This window comes from Lissotriton vulgaris, unplaced genomic scaffold (assembly GCF_964263255.1).
Source record: "Lissotriton vulgaris unplaced genomic scaffold, aLisVul1.2 SCAFFOLD_908, whole genome shotgun sequence".
Taxonomy (NCBI): Eukaryota; Metazoa; Chordata; class Amphibia; order Caudata; family Salamandridae; genus Lissotriton; species Lissotriton vulgaris.
In genome coordinates, this window is record NW_028255349.1 from 801,483 (window position 1) to 825,168 (window position 23,686).

A 23,686-nucleotide genomic window follows, 5' to 3' on the forward strand; every position below is an offset into this window, starting at 1 on the left:
GTCTGCCCTCAGCCCGGGGACCTCCAACTCCCTAGGGCAGGTCAAAATAAATGAATGCAAGGATGGGTGCATGGCCCCCCAGCCACGGATATTGCCACCTCCCCGGGGTAACGTTTTATGATGGAGGGGGCCAGGAAAAATGTCCAGGTTCTGGGGGCTGGAGTCCCCGGGTCAAAAATCGGCCTGGGGAGGGGGGCCGCACTGCCCCCCTCCCGTATTGGGAATATCATTTTAAAAAAGGTCAGGCCCATCAAAGACTTTGAAATCGAGGTAGCTCACAGGATACCATTCTATAGTACAAAAACTTGTGACATCCACATTCAAAGATCTTTAATACATTACACCATGAACACTCGGAGGCTATTCTGGCCCATATAAGGAAGATCAGAGTTATAATATGGCAGGGCTCCAGGATACCATTTTCTCAGGACTATGCCAACAATACAGCCATTAGAAGGAAAGGCTTTCTTATACTAAGGAATAGACTTATGGATAATTTATATCCAACACTCATTTGCCCGCTTATCAAAATACAAAATCATTTTCAAAGGCCGAACTAGGATTTTTTCCCAACCGTCTGAGCTTTGCACCTTGTTAGAAAGCAAATCAGAATTGAGGATGGAACCTGAATCCTTTCTAAACAATGGATTGGAATAACACCTTTTTTTCGAGTTAAGCTATGGGATTTCCCTATATATCCCATGATACTGGTTATGCACCTTCTATTGCTATGCCTAGAAATGTTTACACGTAAGTCAATGCTCCTCTCATGCAGTGTTCTCATTATATCCAACCAGTTTGAGTTCCCCAATGTCTGTTTACTAATTTTCCACCTCTTCTGCTAATGTTTTATATAATAGGAGGAACAATATACTGCGTGATTGCTTTCAGTCCGTATTTCGTGCCTAGTTGCTTACTTGATATCTACAGAGTGTGACTGTCACTTATCTTCGCATGTTACTGATCAGTCGTACCTTCTTACCCGTGTACAGGCATCCTGGATCGCTGCTGCTAACGGTTGTTCTACATATCACTTCTCATGATAGAACATTTCTTCCAGTTGGGCAAAGATTGCTCTTGGTTTAAATTTTAGAAGTTGCTTGATACCATTCTACACTACTTAGCTTTGCATTGTCGCTAACTCCCCTAATTGTCTTATAGGCACTGGCCAGAGTGGGGTCTCGCTCTCTTGCCCAGATCCCACACAGTCTCCTATTGCTTACCTCAACTCTCTGAGACTTCTTTCGGTGGATGTTTGGGGCCTCAACTAGACTTTTGTACATTGATCCCGATTTCCACTTCTGTTTTTTTTTTATTTTTGTTGGCGTCTTCTTGACCTTTTTGTCTTATGCTCCAGATCCAAGATTATAACTGTTGCAAAGTCATCTGGTGCCCTGGGCACAACCATTTTATGCTGACTGGTACTGGTGGTAACTGAGTCTGACTGTCCCTGGGCTCTGCCTATAGAAGCCCAGGGCCAGAGCAATGCTGGAAAGACACCTAGAATACAGTGAACACACCTACATACACTAGGATGCACTATTGGTTGGGGTACCCCTATGACTGGCATGACCTACGCTACAAGTCCCTAGTACATTTTAGGGGAGGGGGATTAAAATGACCTTTAAGTCTCTAGTATACAATAGGGCATTTCAGTTTAAAGGTCAGCAGTTTTTTCTGCACTTGCATGTGTGCACTGCTGAGAGACTGAGGTAATTTTAAAAGCAGCCCTGTATTGCAGAACTGCTTTTAAATGGAAACTGTTCCCAGACTCGATTTTGGTGATATGGGCATTTAAAAATTGATAGACTACAACATTTTGGCATATTAGGAACACTCAGGGTCTCCCATAGGTGTCCCAGCGGTGGGGGAACATGTACTTATAAGGAGGACCTGTACAAAAGGGTTTTTTATGCCTTGGGGATAGAGAAATTGCATATTTCACTTCCCTCATTGTAGCAAAGTGCTTCCCAAAATCGACTTTTGTGCTAGAAGCACTGTAGGGTGAGGATTGACAATATTTGTATATATTCATGACCCCTAAAGTCTCCCCTAGGTGTCCCAGAGGTAGGGGGTCATGTAGTAATAAGCTGGGTCCTTATGAAAGCAGTTTTATAGCCCTGGTGCTGGAGAAATTGGACATGCCATTTTACCCACTGTAGACCCCAAACCACAGAAGTTAACATTGCAATAGTTTATGAATTCATAACTAATGCAGGGGACAACCGAAAAAATATAATTCAAGGATTTAAGAGAATGGTATTGATAAATCCAACAATATGCTGTTGTTGGATTTATCCTAAATTGTACAGACAATAAGTTATAAGATGTATTTGTCTGTAATCCAAAATTCCGCCTTCCAGTGGTCTGCCTTGATTGGTTAGAGTTAAGTGGATTAGCCAGGCTGCTTTGATGAAGAGATAAGTGGCACCCAGGGAGAAAAGGCTATATCTTGTGTAGAGGACCCTGCTCCACAGAAATGACAGAGCATGGGGGAAGGGTCATAAAGCTTAAGCTTCAAAGATAGAAGGGGACAGGTAGAGACAGCCAGGTTGATCTACACTGTTTCCTCTCTGAACCCAGCCAGATGGCAGGCTTAAGAAGGAATGTGCAGATGTAGGAGGAATGGGAGTTATTAAAATGAGCCATCCTTGAGGTTGGTTAAGCTAGCTCTTGCCTCTCTGCTGAGACTTCAACCTTATTGTATTTTGGAAGAATAAGGCTGTCTGGGATCCCTATTCATCCCACTGGAAGGCTCCAGAGGTCTGACCTACATAGTTTGACCGGGAGCTTGTCAAAAGGTAATCTGGCGAACCGTCACCGTATCCGGACCGGTGGGGAGCATTGAGGGACCCCGAAAGAAAAAGCTCCAGGAAAGTTTCTAAGTCAGAAGGAGCAAACTTTGACTGAGGCCTACTGCAAGTGGTAGCAGCGCAGGGCTCTATCGTGGTCAACATGAAACTTTGACTTTATACCGGTCTAGCGCGGCCAGATGACCCAATAGGCGCTTTAGGTTTCTAAGTGCAATATTGTGCTAAATCTTTAAAAAGTCATATCTCCGGTTCCCTACATTAAATTGTTTTTGTTTTGGTGTCCTTTTAAAGATAAAAATATTTCCTATTTCTATAATTTGGTGTTGGATTTTTATTGTGTGTGGTATCTTAATTATTTACTGAACTGATTGTTTTAAATGCTTTACAAAACTGTCTCTGAAGTTAAGCCTGCCTGCTCACTGCCAAGCTACCAAGGGTTAAGCATGGGAATACTTTTCTGAGCCCTATACTGTTAGTGGCCTTATTGCCAGTGGTAGGTATATATTTACAACTACTAATATTCCACTTTCCCAGATTTAACTTACTATATAAAATTTGCTAGAGCTAGATTTACCGCCATTTGTTTGGCTTATTTGAGCAAGTCATTGTCTTCAAACTACAAATGGGACTGATGTCATCTCTGAAAATAATATCCCTAAGGGTTTAAATCACACAGTCAAGAGGAACTAAATATATGACTACTGTAATGGCCTGAAAGGAGATGTCGTTTTCCAACCAAAATAGCTACAGCGAAGCACTATCCCTCCAAAAAGGGTTGGTGGTGTATATTGCCTGCTCATATGCCCTTGCTATAAAAGGATGGGGTAGTCACATTAATATTTAGCCTATCAGGCCTGGTTATCATTTCAACTGAGCACTATGGGTAGGGCAGATGATTACCATGCTCAAAAACATTGAAAATGATCTTTATCTAATGAACATGTATGCTCCCAAATTACAGTGCACACAATGTTAGACAAACATTAAATTCAAAACTATCACTTCTACCATATACTCCCATATCCTACTTGGTGAAGATTTCAATCACATTTAAAAGAACAAAGTTTAAGTTGTATAGCCTGAAATATCAAGGAAATTAAAGAGTCCTTCAAACAACTCACGCTGGAATTCGCTTCCCCGTGGCCTGCGGCTGGAATCTTGCTATTTACGCTTTCGCAAGCAGCTTAAAACCTTTCTTTTTCCTAAATAGGTCCTTTTGCTTCCTTCTGCCCGTTTCTGACTTTTGAATTTATAGCGCGGGGATGCCTTCGGGTCACCAGGCGCTCTATAAATCTCTAAATAAATAAATAATAAATAAATAAACTCTTTATATCTATGAAATTGAATGAAATTTACTACAAGTCTTCTCACAATTATTGAATGACATTAAACAGCTAAAATACACATATAATACTATTATCACTAAACAAACATATATTTGGGTACATGAACAGAAAGCAAAAAAGCTTCTTTACCTAAACAGAGCGGGAAAAGCACTGGTTGCAACTCTCATATTTAGGAAAAATAAGAACTCCTTCCAAGCTGGTGACGGAACCGCTCCGCCACCAGCCCCGGACGCGCTGTGCTGGTGACGGAGCGGTTCTGTCACGGCCTACCCGGCACGCCTGCGCAGCAGCGATTTCGTGCCTGCGCTGAGCGTTCCATTGAGCTGGCGGGGCCGTGACTGGACCGCTCCGTAACAAGCACAGCGCGCCCGAGGCTCGTGACGGAGCGGTTCCGTCACGAGCATGGAAGCGCCGCGTGGCCCCCCTCCCCCCTAGCGCTGCGGCGGGATTACGGCTGCAGCCAAGGTGTTAATTAATAACATCAAGGACACAGGCAGCTTGGTTAAATACAAAACCAATGACTTACTCGAAATTTTAAAAAAAACGTTTGTGCCTCGTTGACAAACCAAACTCATTGATTTCTAAAACTGTCCGGCTTGAATTCTTGATCAATCTTCGAAACTGAAAAAAGTGATTGAAAAAGCCCATAGAAACAAGAGAAATATTGGAGGCCATGGGAACATCTATAACTGTAAAGCATCAGATCCGGATGGCCTCCTTACTCTATGTTTAAAAACATCTTCTAACACCATCATTAGCCCCTTTAGAGTATACCCGTAATCAATTTGTGAATCACGGTGTGGTTACAAGAACCTGCAGGAGAGGCCATTGTCATAGTTGTTGGACTTGGCCCTTTTTGGTTAAAGTTCCCTAAACTTTTTGCTTCCCCCTAGACCTTTTTTCTGACATAGTGTTGCCAACTTATATGCTTTGGGCACTTTGCCGCTGCTGATCAGTTTCAAGGATCACGTGCCCCCTGTGTAAAGAATAATGGTGATTGGTTGTCCATGATTGGTATGTTTGCCTTAATAGTAAAGCCCCAAGTTAAATGCACTATGTTGCCAGGGATGGTAATGCAAATGCTACTAGTGGGCCTGCAGCACTAATTGTGCCACCCACACAAGTAGCCTTACTGAGATAACTCAGGCCTGTCACTGCAGTGCCTGCGCGCAGTTTGATAAACTGCCATGTTGTTCTAACAAGTGCACCCACTTGCCAGATCTTACCCTTCCTTTTCTATGCACATCAGATACCCCTATGGTAGGTCCAGGGTACCCACTGGGCAGTATGCAGTTTAAGCGAAAGGTAGGACATGGACTGAGGTGTGTACCATGTCCTGACAGTGAAATAATCTCCATTTCGTTTTTTACTGTTGAAAGGCCATCCAGACCATAGGACAGAATGGGGAGGCTGTGTAATATGTTTTCCAGCCTATCTTCCCAAAGGCTTAAGATGAAGAGGTGATGTTTAGTATGCCTAAACTCAAAATGTAATAACACATCTTTTTATAAGGGTGGTTTTTTAGGTCTCGCCTGTCGATGCGCATGCGCATCGAGCAAGGCGAGAGTATTGCGAGTTATCCACTCTTTATCTACACTGCAAGGAATCGTGGCGATTCCTTGCAGTGCCCGTGACTTTTAAGGTCAATGCGCATGCGCATTAAGCTTATGCGCATGCGCATTGACCTTAAAAGTCACGGGCGCGTGCATGTCCGTCTTTGTTTACCCGCTCCGCCCCCTCCCGCCGTGTCGCCTTGCCTACTCTCTTCCACAGCCTCCCCCAGCTCCGCCCCCTCACTACTTGATTGCACGGCCGCTAGGCCGTGCCTCCCCTACTCTCCTCCCCCCTCCTCCTCTCCTCCCTTGTTGACTTTCCTGTATGAGAAACCGAGCCGCAGTCTCCACGCCTATGTCTTGTGCTTTTCAACTTCCTGTTCTCATTGTTATCGCACAATGAGGCACCCTGAGCCGTGAGCACCGCTTCTACATCAGAACCCTTACACGCTACTCCAAACTTCGCTCTCTTGAACATAAGCCACAACCCCGAATGTTAATAAGGATGTATGACTGTGAGACACGCAGCCTCCCCCAGCTCCGCCCCCTCACTACTTGATTGCACGGCCGCTAGGCCGTGCCTCCCCTACTCTCCTCCCCCCTCCTCCTCTCCTCCCTTGTTGACTTTCCTGTATGAGAAACCGAGCCGCAGTCTCCACGCCTATGTCTTGTGCTTTTCAACTTCCTGTTCTCATTGTTATCGCACAATGAGGCACCCTGAGCCGTGAGCACCGCTTCTACATCAGAACCCTTACACGCTGCTCCAAACTTCGCTCTCTTGAACATAAGCCACAACCCCGAATGTTAATAAGGATGTATGACTGTGAGACACGTCAATAATAAAACATAGATAAACGCCACAGAACAAACGCATAAAAATAGGGTAGACCATCTGGGCCTCCTTAACTGTGTAGCATGCTTCCCTCTCCTGGTTACAAATATTGCTTTTATCCTCCCCCTACTCTGGCCATTTGTGTCTTCTATTCCATGTGTGCCAAGTGAAAGTGCTCCAAAGCTGCCATCTGGCTACATTTCTGGTACTATGTACATTTCCTAAAAATAAGCGGTGGGCATAGGATCCTTCTACACTCTCCACCCCTTTCGAATTCTGGAGCTTGGCATTCAACACTTCTGTCTTTACAGTATGTTTAGCATACTGTAAAGACAGATTTGTAATGCCAAGGATTAAGGTATTGTATAGTGTAAAGATGTGACTGGTGGTCTGGTCTGCCTCCTGTTGTTGAGTGTCCTTTGTCTCTGTCAGTGGCGGCCATGACGCTGCTCTTGGAATGTGTGTTGCTCCCAGTGTTCTGTGCCACCATGTTGGACCAGTCCGTGTAACTCTTGCTGAGCTCTGAAGACACCTTTGTTCCTGGTGAAGTGTCACTGGGTCTTTTCCATGTGTCTGTACCTTGAAAATACATTAGTATATTAAGCTGACAGGACAAGATTCGCCAATTGTGTTTATCACCTTAATTATTTCCGAACACAGTTTTGACTAGTTCTGGCTATATGGACTAAGCCGTGATTGAGTATGGCTCAACCCAAAAAAAGCAGTTAAATTGATTACTAGTGAATGGTTCTACAATCGTATATATTTGTTGAGGAAAAAGGTATTCTGTTATAGCTACTAGTAGGACAGCCATATTGTTTCACAGGTTATTTGGAATCAGTCAAGTAATGTCGCTGCAAAAAAGAGTAATGTCCAAAACTTGTCAATAAAATGTAGACTGTGCCTTAAAACTTCTTCCCATTAACTTATTATTTTACTGTAATGTATTAATAGATATAGGAATATATGTTATTATCATTGGAAGACCTACATAGTGAAATTAGGAACAATTTAGGAATTGTGTATTGGGATCTACATCTTATATGCTTTACAAAAATCGTTTTCCTGTATTTAGAAATAGATAATGTAACGCTGTGGTAACTCGTAGGTCAGGTATCACAGTGCAGCTCTCTAGAGGCCTATTGTTACCAATTTTTTTTACATAGGCACTTAAAGGCCTTTTGCTCACCTCAGAGTAGCATTACCCACTCACCCTCAACCCCTCACCCTCTCCCTCACTCACCCTCACTCACCCTCACTCACCCTCACTCACTCACCCTCACTCACCCTCACTCACCCTCACCCTCACTCACCCTCACCCCCTCACCCTCAACCCCTCACCCTCAACCCCTCACCCTCAACCCCTCACTCACCCTCACTCATCCTCACTCACCCTCAACCCCTCACCCTCACCCTCACTCACCCTCAACCCCTCACCCTAACTCACCCTCACCCTCACTCACCCTCAACCCCTCACTCACCCTCACTCACCCTCAACCCCTCAACATCAACCCCTCACCCTCACTCACCCTCACTCACCCTCACGCACCCTCACTCACCCTCACCCTCACTCACCCTCACCCTCACTCACCCTCACTCACCCTCACCCTCACTCACCCTCACTCACCCTCACCCTCACTCACCCTCACTCACCCTCACCCACCCTCACCCTCACTCACCCTCAACCCCTCACCCTCACTCACCCTCAACCCCTCACTCACCCTCACTCCCTCACCCTCACTCACCCTCACACTCACTCACCCTCAACCCCTCACCCTCACTCACCCTCAACCCCTCACTCACCCTCAACCCCTCACTCACCCTCACACTCACTCACCCTCACTCACCCTCACTCACCCTCACTCACCCTCACTCACCCTCACCCTCACTCACCCTCACTCACCCTCACTCACCCTCAACTCCTCACTCACCCTCAACCCCTCACCCTCACCCTCACTCACCCTCAACCCCTCACTCACCCTCACTCTCACTCCTCACTCCCCCTCACTCACCCTCAACCCCTCACCCTCACTCACCCTCAACCCCTCACCCTCACTCACCCTCAACCCCTCACCCTCAACCCCTCACCCTCACTCACCCTCACCCTCACTCACCCTCAACCCCTCACCCTCACTCACCCTCACTCACCCTCACCCACCCTCACTCACCCTCAACCCCTCACCCTCACTCTCACTCTCACTCACCCTCACTCACCCTCACTCACCCTCACTCACCCTCACTCACCCTCACTCACCCTCACTCACCCTCAACCCCTCACTCACCCTCACTCTCACTCATCCTCACTCACCCTCAACCCCTCACCCTCACTCACCCTCACTCACCCTCACCCACCCTCACTCACCCTCAACCCCTCACCCTCACTCACCCTCACTCTCACTCATCCTCACTCACCCTCAACCCCTCACCCTCACTCACCCTCACTCACCCTCACCCACCCTCACTCACCCTCAACCCCTCACCCTCACTCACCCTCACTCACCCTCACTCACCCTCACTCACCCTCACTCACCCTCAACCCCTCACTCACCCTCACTCTCACTCATCCTCACTCACCCTCAACCCCTCACCCTCACTCACCCTCAACCCCTCACCCTAACTCACCCTCACCCTCACTCACCCTCAACCCCTCACTCACCCTCTCACCCTCAACCCCTCAACATCAACCCCTCACCCTCACTCACCCTCACCCTCACTCACCCTCACCCTCACCCACCCTCACTCACCCTCACCCTCACTCACCCTCACCCACCCTCACCCTCACCCTCACTCACCCTCACTCACCCTCACCCTCACTCACCCTCACCCTCACTCACTCTCACCCTCACTCACCCTCACTCTCACTCACCCTCACTCACCCTCACTCACCCTCACTCTCACTCACCCTCAACCCCTCACCCTCACTCACCCTCAACCCCTCACTCACCCTCACTCACCCTCACCCACCCTCACCCTCACTCACCCTCACTCACCCTCAACCCCTCACCCTCACACAGTGCAATAGGTCTCGGAGCATTTGAGTTAGAGCTTTTAGAAATGTTTATGGCTTTTTTTTTTAATTCTTTAGCATTGGCTACAGGAAACAAAAATGCTAAAGATTTACAAAAAAAACCATAAACAATTCTAAAAGCACTAACTCTAATGCTGCGAGACCTATTGCATTTCCAATGCTTGTGCATTGTTTGTTTAGAAGGCACTCTTTTAGAAGTGGTTGGGTTTTTGTGCTCTACCATTTCTGTGTGTCTCTGCCTGGTTGTGGATTGACTGTCTGGATTTGAAAGTGATAGGATCTGGGGAATGTCCTGACCCAGGGAAGGAGGTAAGACAGCAACAAACTGACCTGCATCTGTAGTGTATGGTGAGGAGTAGACCTTAGAGGTGAAGAGGCCTACAATGGTCCCATCTCCTGCTGAGTGATTGTGAATCCAGACCCTCACCAATCAAAGGAAGAAGGTGTCACTGGCAGGGAGGCACCCAGAACTGGTTTGAACAGGGGTCAGTGCCTCCCTGAACACAAAGACTTCAAAGACAATTAGGGGTATAACTATGAGAGCTGAAGACCCTGAACTGGGGAAAAATTGATTGATCAAGGTTGAACAAGACTGAAGCTACTTCGTGGTCAAGAGGAACCATTGCTAAGGAAGAAACAGCTGAAGAGACTGAAGGAAAGGACTGACCCTTGCTGCTTGTTCTGGGGCTGGCCTGCAGTTTGTTGTTTTAACCAAGGAAGAGGCTACAGGAACGTTGCTGTGTGTTGTGTCTCCCTGCTTGAAAGGACTTTGCTGTGCTGGGTCCTCATGTAACTTAACCTCAAGGGCCCGAGGTGAGCTGGCACCCTGTTGTGGAAACTCAGGAACACAAAAGTTTCCAGACGTGTCTCAGGGTCGCTGTGTGCGTGTGCTTTTTGCAGTCTGAGATGTCGTAAGCCATGCCCTGTGATCGTGGGCACCTGGATTCCAATTGAGTCTCAGCAACGCTGTGTGTGTGTTCTTTTTGCAGCCTTAGCCCTTCATGAGGATTGTCCTAGGATCGTGTGCACCTAGTGTCCAAGTGAGACTCAGTGGCGCTGTGCGCGTGGGCTTCGTGCAGCCTGAGACCTTCGCGAGGATTGCCCTGTGACCGTGCACACCAGAAGTTCAAGCGTGTCTCAGCGACACTGTGTGCATGTGCTTTTTGATCCTGAGACCCTTGGAAGAATTGCCCTGTGATTGTGGGCACCAGAAGTTTAAGTGAGTCTCAGCGACGCTGTGTGCATGTGCTTTTTGTAGCCTGAGACCCTCGGAAGAATTCCCCTGTGATCGCGGGCACCAGAAGTCAATGGAGTCACAACGACGCTGTGTGCATATGCCTTTTGCAGCCTGAGACCCTCAGAAGAATTGCCCCGTTATCGTGGGTGCCAGGAGCTCAAGGGAGTCTCAGCGACGCTGTGTGCGTGTACTTCGTGCAGCCTTATTCCTTAGTGAGGATTGCGCTGTAACTGTGCACACCTAAGGCTCAAGGGAATCTCAGCGACGCTGTGTGTGTGTGCCCTGTTGCAGCCTGAGATCTTCGTTATTGTCATCGGCCCAGAATCAACCAAGTCGCATCAGAGGCCCTTGTCGTGAGAGGCGGAGAATAAAGCGAGGTCGTACCCCTCAGGTGATGTGTGTCGCGCCTAGGCGGGATGCGGGCTTGGAGGGAGATGCTCTCTGCCTCCTCCCTTCTGGAAGCGCGAGCCTCTGCCCCAGCTCCCGTTGCGGCCCTTACGTGCTAAGGAGTGGAAGTACCGGGGACGGAGTGGGGAGCTGCACTGTGGTTTACACTAGATCTGTGTTGGTGGCATATGGTAACGGAAACTTTTCAAGTTCCTTCACCCTTGAACCACGGAGAGTTTATACAAAGTTAATGGAGCAACGTACTCACAGTGACTCACACTTGACTATAAAACAGCAGCCCTTATTGTATCCTATGGGGGCACCTAGCGAGGCAATGCAGGCTATGCAGTCGGGGGAAACACAGGGTGCCAATGTATATGAGATTGGCCTCTTTCCCCCCACCCCCACTTGCTAAATTTGTTCAGTGTAGCAAGAGGTGAGGGTGCTTTGCCACCAGACCTCAGCCATGCCTTCATTGTGGTTATCCCGAAAGCAGGGAAACCACCACACCTTTGCTCCTCGTACAGGCCCATCTCATTGCTCAACACCAATACAAGATTCTAGCACAAGGTTTGGCGAGGCACCTGGCAGGGGTTATATTGGACATGGTACTGCCCGACCAGAAAGTTTTCGTGCCTAGGTAGGCAACACACCTGAATCTGAGATGAATACACCTGTGATTGGACAGGGTGAGAGCTGATAGAGAACTCAGGGCAATAATGTCCCTTGACGCTGAGACTTCATATGACTCCTTCGATTGTAGATACCTGTCATGAACCCAGCAGAGGTTTGGCTTTGAACCCGGTTCTGCCAGAAGGTGGCTCTTCTATATTAGGGGTCCACTGCAGCAGTGCAGGTGAACGGGGTGGTTTAGGGTACCATTGCCCTGGGGTGGCCTACAAGATAGGAATGTCCGCTCTCCCCCCTTTTGTTTCCCAGAATAATGAATGCCCCCAGAAAAATATCACTGTACGCAGATGACCCTCTAGTATATCTTGACAGCCCTGCATTGGTCAATGTCGGCAGCCATTTCGGTTTAACACCTGTTTGAGACCTATGCAATCTATCGCATAAAATGGGCGAATTATGTTATTTGTCAACTTGGAGACTGGGATGGTCTAGAGGAGGTTACGGGTAATTGCTGAATGACAACCTCCATTTTCAAATACCTTGGTATACAGATCAGCCCGGCCAGAGAGCACTTTCTGGAACTCAACCTACCGGGCTCTCCAGGATCCCCAGGGAGATGTGGACTAATGGCGCACGCTGCAGTTAATGCTAATGGGCAAAACTACCCTCTACAAAATGGTTACTTTACCTAAACTGCTATATATGCTTCAGAACACGCTGTTCCAGGTGCTGGATAGCTACTTTGACAGACTAAACAAATTGATAACACACTCCTCTGGGACGAAGATACCCCACAAATTGCTTTAAAGACATTGTACTGGTCTGCCTCAAATGGGAGTTTGCAAAAGAAACACAATTGATAGACGGAATGCAGAACTAATCAAAACATGGACCCCCAGTCAAGAGATCTGGGTTAAATCATCATTCTTTTGCTTACCATGCCACCCAGTTTAGACCTTGCCATATGCAAATCAGTCTTGACCCTGTGCCTCATGGGAACAGTCCAGCCTGTACTGCCAAGCCAGGTCCCCACTGGACCAGAAACAAGCATCATAGGACCGGTTTAGACTTGATTCCAGTGGCACCGTGAGCCCAGGACCCACATCTGGACATACCTGGCGCACTTAGGGCGAGAAAGCAAAAGACACACAATTGATGGACAGAATGCAGAACAAATCAAAACATTCACCCCAAGTCAAGAGATCTGGGTTAAATCCATCATTGTTTTTGCTCACCGTGCCACCCCAGTTTAGACCTGGCTATATGCAAATTAGTCTTGACCCTGTGCCTCATGGGAACAGTCCAGCCCAAACTGCCAAGCCAGGTCATCCATGGAGTTTGGCACTTCCTGACATGCGTGCATACCACAGAACCATGCACTTGCATGTCATTAATGACTGGGACCACAGGCCAAAGATGATCCAGCTGAAAGGATTGAGAGAGAAGTGATGGAGCAGCGGATTTTCCTTCATTATGTGCATGGAAACCAAGAGGAGGAGCCTGCCAGACCGACCAAGGTTGCCCTGAGAACTTGTGATGAGTGGCCGTAGTGATGGGGTGGAAAGGAAAACGTACTCTAGTGACCCCTCTGTGGAGGGATATACTGTTGTCTGAAACGAGCAAGCTTGAGGACTTCCACAGATTGGAGCAGATTAGGAGCGAAATTCTGGAGGACATGTTGGATAAAGGGGAGGTCAAGAAGTTTGGGGCATGGTAGAAGGAATACTCCCTGACAACTGACCAATAGATCAGCTTCATGCACTTAGCACATTCCTTGAGAGCAGAGGGGACCCATGGGTCAGATCTCCCAGAACACAAACCCACTGAAAGCCGGGGTTCTTATGGATGCACTTCCTTAAAAAGCTATTCCCAAATTACACCGTACTATAATGAAAAGCACACCAGACAACTGGGGAAGCTCCAGGGAAGCTGAAAAGCAGAGGTGTAGCCTCTAGAATATATCAATTGGAACGCGGCCTTAATGCTCCCCAGAGAGAATTTGCTACTACAATTCGACTGCTACTGATTCAGTTTAAGATCAATCAAAGACCCTACTATCACTGTACCCATTATATAGAATGGGGAGGGCGGGCAGCCCCACAGGCCTCAATTACGGTTTTGTGCATTGGGCTTTGCTGTGGAAAAGAGATATTTGGCAAAAACATGAAGAAGGGCGCAGGTACCTACAAGGGTAATATGACGGGAGACATGAACAGTTGTATGGAAGCGGAGAGAGTTGTATATGAGAGTTGTGTTTGTCGCTGCAAATTTGACAAAGTCTGGGGATTACGAAGAGCGTATCATTAACTAATAGATGACACAGACATCGTCATGCCAGGAGGAACCTTCTGCGTCTCCCGAGTGAGGCTGCCCCATGAGTGCTTGAGAATAGGCTGCTACTAGGGTCTGCATTCCCCGTCTTGACTGTTCAGAGGTCTCAGGGGGCTGGTTGAGTCACTCTGAGAGACTGGGGGATATCGGGTGGACTGTGTGTGCATTGTTTAATATGCTTGTTCTGATGTGCAGAAAAACAATAAAATATATTCCCCAAAAAAAGAAAGGACTTCCGATTGCTTTTGATTTGCATCCCTCCTATTCCTTTGTGCACTATCTTCCCTTGATGCAGCAGCCTTTCCAAATGGGCACCACAGTCAGGAGGTTCCATAGGTGCTCTAGGTCCTTAGTAGGTCCCAGCCTACCAGACAGCACAGCTGTCTGGTTTGCTAAAGACATCTTGGGGACACTCGTGAAGTTGACCTAGGAATGCATTTTACCCTTTGCTTACCATTGGCTTTGTGGTTTGTAACTCACTTTTTCTGGCTTTCTATTTGCTGGCTTAGATTTAGACTGTACGTCCCTCCTGTTGCCCAAATCGTGTTTACAGTATTCTTCCACAAACTCACCTTCTGTAAACAGACCGTTAAATCTTATTCTTATCTTGTCACGTTTGCGGTCTGTTCAAAGTCACATGTCTTATGTCAGCCTGTATCTTCCACGGAACTTGATGTTTCTTTTTCTGACTTTAAAGTGAGGATTTATGTGACAATCATGCTGGCTAGTGAGGGTTCTCCTGATAAAGGCTGTACAGATGTTATTTCTTTTTTTCTCGCTCACATCAAAATTTAAATGTCTAATAATTAAATCAATACATTTGGTGATGACATTTCCACACATTGTTGGTGCTCTACATACTTTTATCAGTAACACTGAAAATGAGTGCAAATGTAATGGTCATTTCAATTGAACATGTGTTGGCAGTAATGGCAATACGCTACCATACCACGCATACTTCACATTGCCCCACTCCATTCTATTCTGCATCACTCCACGCAACTGCATTGTACTCTGCAGCACTCTACTCCACACGGTGTAACTGCACTCTTATCTGCACCACTCCACTCCATGTCTCTCTATTCTACACCACTCCACTCGGCTCAATGCCAATGCACTCTACCTAACACTACTCTACATTGTACCACTGCCCTCTTCACCACTTCACTCTACACCAGTCCGCACCACTCCACTCTATGCCACCCTACTCTGCAACACTGCACGCTATGCCACTACACGCTATGTCAATGCAATCTACACCACTGTACTTAAAAACAATGCACTCTACACCAATCTACTCTGCACCAAGACACTCAATGCCACTATACTCTTCGACACTCTATTCTATTCTGTGTCACTGTACTCTATGCCAATCTACGCTACTCTATGCCACTGCGCTCTATGCCAGTGGACTCTGTGCAACTGTACTCTATGCCGGTGCACTCCACACAACTCTACTATAAACCACTACACTCAATGACAGCATACTCTGCAACACTGCACTATCTGCCACTGTACTTTATGCCACTAAACTCTACACCACTGCACTCTGCACACTTATCAAATCCACTCTAAGCCACTCTAATCTACTGTGCACCACCGCACTATACGACACTCTACTCTATACCACTGCACTCTACACCACTTCACTCTACTCTGAAACAATCTCATCTGCAACTGCAGTCTAAGTAACCCTATTGCACTTTGCACCACTTCACAACACGCCACTCCACAACATGCCACTCCACACCATGCCACTTTACTCAAAACCAATGCAGTGTACGCCACTGTGCACTATCTCCATCTACTCTGCACCACTGCACTGTATGCCACTATGCTTTACTCTATGCCACTACACTGTATGCCACTTTATTCTACACCAGTACACTCAAATAATGTTACGCTGCACCACTGGACATTACTGCACTCACGCCCCTCCACTCTACACCTCTGTATTCTATGATACTCTACTCTGCAGCACTGCACTCTCAGCCACCGAACTCTGCGCCACTGAACTCTGTGCCACTCTACTATGTGCCACTCTGCTCTTCCCCACTCTTTGGCACTCTATGCCAATGCACTCTACGCCACTCTAATCTACTGTGCACCACTGTACTCTGACACTGCACTCCACATCTTTTTACTCAACTGTGCATCACTCTACTCTAAGCGAGTGCACTCTGCCCCACTCTACTGTGCAACATTTCACTCTTCGCCACTGCACTCCATGCCACTTCACTTTGCAAAACTACATTCTATGCCAATGCACTCAACGCCACTTCTCTATACCACTCCACTCTACCCTGCATCACTCCACTCTAACCCAATTTCACTCTACTCTGAAACAATCTACTCTATGCTACTGCACGTCATACCATTGCACTGTACGCCACTCTAGTGCGCGCTGCTCTACCCCACTCTATGTCACTGCAATGAACGCTGCTCCACTCTACTCTATGCTACTGTACTCTACAACTCTACTCTATGCCACTCCACTCTACAGCAGTCTACTCCACTCTATACCATTCTACGACACTAATCCACTATACAACTCCCTCTAAACCACTCAATGCCACTTTACTCCACTCTATTCTATGATACACTACTCCACTCTGTCACTCCACTCTGACAGTCTACTCCCCTGTACACCACTCTACTCTACAACACTCTACTCCACTCAATGCAGCACCATCTATGCCACTCCACTCTGCTCTACACCACTCCACGACTCTCTATGCCAGTCCCTTTTATGACACTTTTTCTCAACTCTGACACTTTGCTCTACTCTGTGTCACTCAACTCCCTTCCACTCTACGACACTCTACTCCCTCCATGACACTGTTCCCTACTCTGACATTCACTCCTCTCCATGCCACTCAACTCTAAGGAGCACCACTCCACACCACAGCATTCCATAACACCGCTATCTACTCCACTTCACAACACTCCACTCCACGCCACTCATTTTTACACTACTAACTTTTAGCCATGCTGAAAAGCTGACACTCTGGCGTACAACTTTGGTAAAACGCATTGGCAAAGCTAATAGCTCTTGCATAGGCACGACCTATTCACTATGCCAATGCTTGTTATGCACCTTTGAGTCTTCTCTCACTTAATCCGTACCAACAGCGGGAGTTCACTTGCGCATTCTCGGCCCTTTTCATTGGCCTACGTGCCTTCTCTCTAGGACACCAGTGCTTCAAATGGGCCGGTACTCACCGGTACTGAGTACCGGCACTTCAGAATTTTCAGGCCCTCAGTACCGGCACTTTTCTTGGATCAGGGAAGAGTACCGGTACCCTCATCGAGAGCACAGCAGACTCCGGTTAGGTATGTCCTCAGCTCAGGGCAGACACTGTTCAGCTTCGTAGAGCTTGCAAATCACTGAGCCCCTAAGCGCCCTTTTGCAGAGTTGCTGCTGGTGATTTCAGCAGCGTCCACTTGAATGGCCCCAGACTGCTGGGGTCTGAGGGGGCTCGCTTGCGTCACGCTGTGATCAACAGGACAGGGTCTAGACAGACCCTGCACTGTCGATCAGATGCAAAACGGCTATTAGCCTTAAAGTGTTAAGGCCCCCCACCCCTTTCCTCCATCAGGCGTGTGAAATGGGCTGGGGCTGCCAGCCAGTAATCCTCCTTCCCCATTTAGGGAAATGCACTGGCTGTGCTAAAATGAGCGGCAGCGCCACACAATCCTCTACCTTCCCCAAAGCCGTTTCTTTTCATCTTTTTGATCAGCAAAGAGGCTGCTTTCCTTTGTGTGCCCCTCCATAACTATTCACTGCATTTGCATGACAACATGACTGACCTGGGTACTGGCTCCATGGGTGTCAATTAGCCCTTTCAGTGCTTAATTTGTGCCTGTAGTTGGCGGTGCTCAGCACCTGCACTTATTATTGAGGGCGGGCACTATGGCTGTCTTTTATGCAGGCAGCTGTGGTGCAGATCATTTTTAAAAGAGGAATGCACGCAGCAGGTTTGCTGCTGAATTTTCATAAATAATCTTCTGTGGCTGCTTTCACTTTTACCCTTTTGTCAAAAGGCCTGCACACTGCCCGAGCCTCTAATTGGGGATACTTATTGTAGGGGCTGGCTCGTGGCTGAGCTGGGGCAAGGCAAGCTTAGAAACAGCAAGCCCAGGATCAGGCCCGGACTGGCCGTTGAGGGCACCGGGCAATCCCCCGGTGGGCCGCATGGTCGGGGCCGGTTTTGGGCCCCTGGGGGCCGTTTTTGTTACAGGGCTGTTATGCTGCAAAAATGGCCCTGTAACAAAAACGGCCGAAAACCGGCCCTGCCACAGAGCGCGGTCGCACCTCTCCCCCCTCCCCTCTCCTCCAGGAGGGGGGGAGGGGGGCCGGCCGAGCACTTTGCCAGGGCCGATCCTGGTTCACAGTCCGGCCGTGCCCAGGACGATGAAGGAACATAACAAACACACGAAAATGTGTACATAACGCTAGCCTGTGGGCTTAGCGCCTAGCAATAAAATATTGCACAGAGGCCTAGGGCTGTGTCTCCCCAGCTAAGCCGGCAGTAGGGCAGAGCCCACAGTTCTTCTCACCCCCCCAGATACTGCCTGTGTCATGAGTGGAACAGAAAAGCACGAAGTGGGTGAGGGTAGGTAGGCGTATAAATATCACTGTGCCTTCTTTTTTCAATAACGAATAGTCTCTTAACTTTGGGCCTCTTGTTTCCTTCGCCGTCTGACTCTTGTGCACTGGTGACCTGCCATTGCATATATTTAATTCCTGGGAAAGCCTCGTGGGCACTTTGTAGCCGGGCTCGATGGGACCGCTGTGATGCACTTCACTATGAAGCTGCCAGTGAATGCCCGTTTCTGCCTCCTCCTGTACCGGGCCTTGTTAAACATGCTCAGCTACACAGAAGGAGAAAAGCCTTTCAATAACTTATCATTGCCAACTTAGCTCCGGTAACAAATATGTGCCTGTTCAAGACAGGTCCAGAGAGCCAACATCTAGGCCCACACTACCACCACAAATCCTATCTCCAGTGCTTAATTTGAGCTGGTGTTTGAAGGTATGCATAAAAGCACTTAGTATTAGGGATTAGGTCAGAACGAGAGAGAGAAAGGTACAAATGGGTAAAGATGCAAGAAGGTAAAACAACTAGAAAATAGAGACAAAGGGAAAAAGTAGGAGTGAAAAGTAGCAAAACGGAGATAAAGAGGGAGAGAGTTTCTGGTGGTAGATGAAACAAATTAAATACTAGCCTTTCCCATAGAGAAATGAACAGCAGGGAATGCTGCAGCACTCCAGGAATGAGCTCCAGGACAACTGGCAAATGGATTTATTTGAGGGTAAGTTAAGATGAACATAGAAGGAAGGGGGAGGGATAAATGTATAAAAGGTGACAGATGAATTTAGGATTGACACTATTTTCACATAAAAATACCAGATGTTGAGTTCTGAAATCATGAATGAGCTTTGAAATGTTATTTTAACACAAATTTGTGTATAGTCAAAAATTCTGTGCATTTCTTGTTAACTTTAATAATCGTTTAAACATACATATTTATATGTCTGTGTGCTTGCCGACCTGTGTGTGCCTATTTTTGTGTGAGAGAAAAGAGAGAGAATCAGGACACTCAGGAGATATTTTAAAGGGAATGGGTGGAATGCTTGTGTGTTCATCTCAGCTTGTTTTGCTCTTTGTGTTTGTGCACGCTTGGGAATATATAGTGGCATATTATCAAGCATGGCGTTATAATTATCGCCGCTTTAGCGGTAGAAAACAGCAGCTAAAGCGGCCATAATGGGCTTGATAATATGCCGTAGAGAATTCCCATAGAAGCCCATGTTCACACCAGAACATGGGCTTCGATGGGAATTCACAAGGGCATATTATCAAGCCCATTATCGCCGCTTTAGCGGCAGTTTTCGGCCGCTAAAGCGGCGATAATTATAATGCCGTTCCTTGATAATATGCCCCTAAGTATTGTGTCAAAGAACAATAAATAACATATGGCATTAAGAAGCAGCAAATATTAAAAAACAAGGAAATGTTAACATATACTGTTTGGCTTTCATTTTGTGCAATGAGTTACCTGATTTGTTTACATAAACGCATTTCTAATGCGTTTTGATAAATGCTACAACTGGTTCAGAAGTCACTATGTATCATCATATCTTGCCTTTAACCCCGCCCCTAACCCCGCCCATTTGCCACACCTCTAACTCATTTTAATGAGTACCTGCACTTATTTTTTCCCATTTAAAGCACTGTAGGACACACAGTACTGCAAGTGACATTTTGTGTCCTTTATTGCAGGAGTCTTTAGGTCACTGTATGTAGTTCCTCCTGGGGAAACTAAAATGTCTCTGATGTCTCTGCACACACACACAGCTAACGTGTGAACGCTGTGACGGGGGAAGTCTCACGCTGTCCAGTACAAGCAATGGAGGACCTGAGACCACCCACAGCTGCAGTGGACAGGCCGCAGCCTCGCGAATCAGCACCTCGGTTGCCTCGCTGCTGGCTCCTGCACTTGGGGCCCGAGCTGCCTTGCTTCTCTTGTTAGCTCTCGCGGCAGGCAGACGCTAACCAACCGGGAGGCAATCTAGCAGGGGCCAGGCAGGTTTTGAATAACACTGTTGTTCCACAGCATAGACACAGGCTTTACACCACAGGGCACAGTTTAAATTGGCAGTCCAACAGATGGGCTTGCAGCAGCATGCTGATTTCTTCCTTTTCGTCGCCAGTTGTTGTGTCCACAGTACACCAGACAAATGTATCATATGTTTCTGTCACCAGTTCCATATTCATTCACTGAGAGTGACCGACCAAGGAGCCCAGCTCTCTCAGAGGCAACTGCAGGGCGTTTGCTTTCCCTCAAGACAGGAGATTTTTGCTCAATGAGGATTTATTCTTTACTTAATGTATAGTTGTATTTAGCGTTATAGATATGCTTTGGACAAAAGTAAAACGAGAACATAGAGTGGAAAAGTTATTTTTTATTGCAGATTTTTATAGTACATATAAATATCAGGTAATTATTTAAACAAAACAATGCATTATGGAATTGTGTCATATTTCTACGCGAAATATTGTTGTACTTTAAATATAAGGACACAATAAAAGAAAGACTCGTACATATTTTCACGTTTTTATGTTTACTGATACGCGTTGGCGCCTTCTCAGTGGTATGAAGCGCTACATACATTCACTTACACCAAACAATTCTTATAAAGCATACTGGCACGAGTCTACTGGCACTACTACAAGGGTATGCAAACTACATGCTCGGAAATCTACATTATAAAAGGTGGGATTCTGGACCTACATGTTTATCGGTAACTATCATATTTAGAAAAAAAATTACCCTTCAGAGAAAGGAAGTTTAATTCATTGGTCCTAATATCTGTAGTTTACCCAATTTTCCAAATTTCTTTGAGCGTAAAGCAAACTATCTTACTATCCCACAAAGAAAAACGCATTGTTTGTTCTGTAATCGCTTGCTGCCACCTTGTGGATTGTTTAGAATTATTTTTTAAATTGGCGTTAAGGAATATTCAGATGACTTTTTTTAAGGACTTTTTTTCCCACTAGAATATACGTTTATTTAACTCCTGGAAACTGGCAGCATGACATATCTCTCTGGAAGGTGTAAAAGTGTGTCTGGCCACACTTGTATATTTACCAAGATGTTGGAAAAAGTGAATAAACAAAGGTCGGACACCTCGTAAAAAAATGTCAGGTTAATCATAGCCCGTGTATTCTCTGAGAAATAATAAAACCCAATTGCAACCTCGTAATTATTGTATTGTAGTTGTAATTATGCCTGTCAGCTAGCGTTGTCAAGCTCATTCACACCGTATGTCATAAATCATACCTGTGTTAAACATTTCAACACCTCTGCAGTGTCGACTTTTTCCCATAATCCAAAAAAAAACCTGAGGGGCAAATGCTTGAATCACTCGCAGCCGCTGGTTAATTCTCGGTGCTCGTATCCACTGGTGGCGCCCTTTGCGACAATCTTTGTTGCCGTAAGCACCTCACTTCAGTACACTACTACAAAACAAACCAGATGTGAAAAAAGTCTGAATCTTGTCCAAAAGTTCTTCGCACTTATTGGAAGTCTCTTTCAAATTACCACTCTAACAACAGACCTAGGAACTTTAAGGACCTTCGCCATATGGTGAGATTGATTTATGTAGATAGTTTGGTAGAAAGATCTTATTATATGGTCACTATTTCTGCAGTTTGCATGTTCCGTTCAGAATTTTTGCAGCAGAAATAATTGCGATCAGGATTATCACGGCATGGGATAAGCACAGTACAAAGAATTTATCAAAACAAAATATAGCAATCGGCCATCACAAATAAATAATCGAACTATTCTTTGTACACGCGGACACAGTTGTTTTGAGGCAAAGCCAAATATTTTGTCTCTCTACCCAGTGTCATTTTAAGGATTTTTGTGGTCCTGGGCAAGAAACATTTACATTATTATTTTGTGATCCTATTTCTGAAAGTGCGTTACATAATTAGGTACAGTTATGGATTATGTGGGTGTAAATTAGCAGGAAGTGTGTAATAAACCTCAAAAAGGGGCCCCCAACATAGCCCTACCCTGGCCTCCCACAATCTTTAAGATGACACTGTACTGCTAGATACAGCAGACTTAATGGAGTCCGTATTCGGAGGGAACGTCTGTTGTTAAGGCGGCAAAGAAATACAAGTTAAGTGATAAAATGTCTGTCTGCTGACCACACTCCAATGAATGCGATTGTTTTTTCAGTAGCTGAAGCGGCAGCAGAGACATCTCTCGAAGGAGGAAACATGGCGCTGGCAATATTCATCCCGGTCGTTATCATATCGTTACTGCTTGGAGGAGCATACATCTACATCACAAGGTAGGATGAGAAATAAATAAGTAATAGATTTCTATTGTGTATGGTTAGTTAAAACCTTTACAATTTTACCTTAAAATCATAATTTTAACAAAACATTCATATTTACATTTCCATATGAGAAGTTATTTATTTATTCATTTATAATTGTTGTATCTGAGTTTTTTCTGTAGCTCCGGATGTGTAGCAACGTGTCCACTCCAGCAGGGCCAGCTTTAGGGCAGAGTGACTAGTGCGACACACTGGGCGCTGACCTGTGGAGGAGGGCGCAGTGACCTCGGGGGGGGGGGGGGGTTGCTTTGCTTAGCAATATCTTATGATAGGAGAGATATGGGGCACTTTTGGAGGTGGTAGTGAGAGAATCAGAGGAGGCGGTCAAGGGACGTGGGGTGCCAAAATTGATTGTTGCACCGGGCGCCACCAGCTCTGCATTTCAGTGCAGTTTTTGAGGACTGTGAATGAGGGATCTTGTTTATGATCAGTTGGGCCCTAGCGATGCGATACATAACACACATACCATTGGTTGAATAGGTACAGTTGAACCAGGATGCCGAGGTGCTAGTGACCATTTGCAAAGGAGTCCCATCATTTAGAGTTGTGTAAACGAAGGAAAGCGCCACTTGAATAGTTTTGAGGTGTTATTACTCAGGCGTAATAGGG

General features: G+C 46.4%; 1 protein-coding gene across 1 annotated transcript in view; it reads left to right on the plus strand.

Annotated features, from left to right (window-relative positions):
- Positions 1-23,033, plus strand: part of SEZ6L (seizure related 6 homolog like) — a gene marked incomplete at its 5' end in the record, with an annotated part of 799,882 nt that extends 776,849 nt beyond the window's left edge. Inside the window, one exon of the mRNA XM_086951928.1 lies at positions 22,915-23,033. Within this exon, the coding sequence (XP_086808054.1) occupies positions 22,915-23,033 (119 nt within the window). The remainder of the gene's footprint in view (positions 1-22,914) is intronic.
- Between the last annotated feature and the right edge of the window lie 653 nt (positions 23,034-23,686).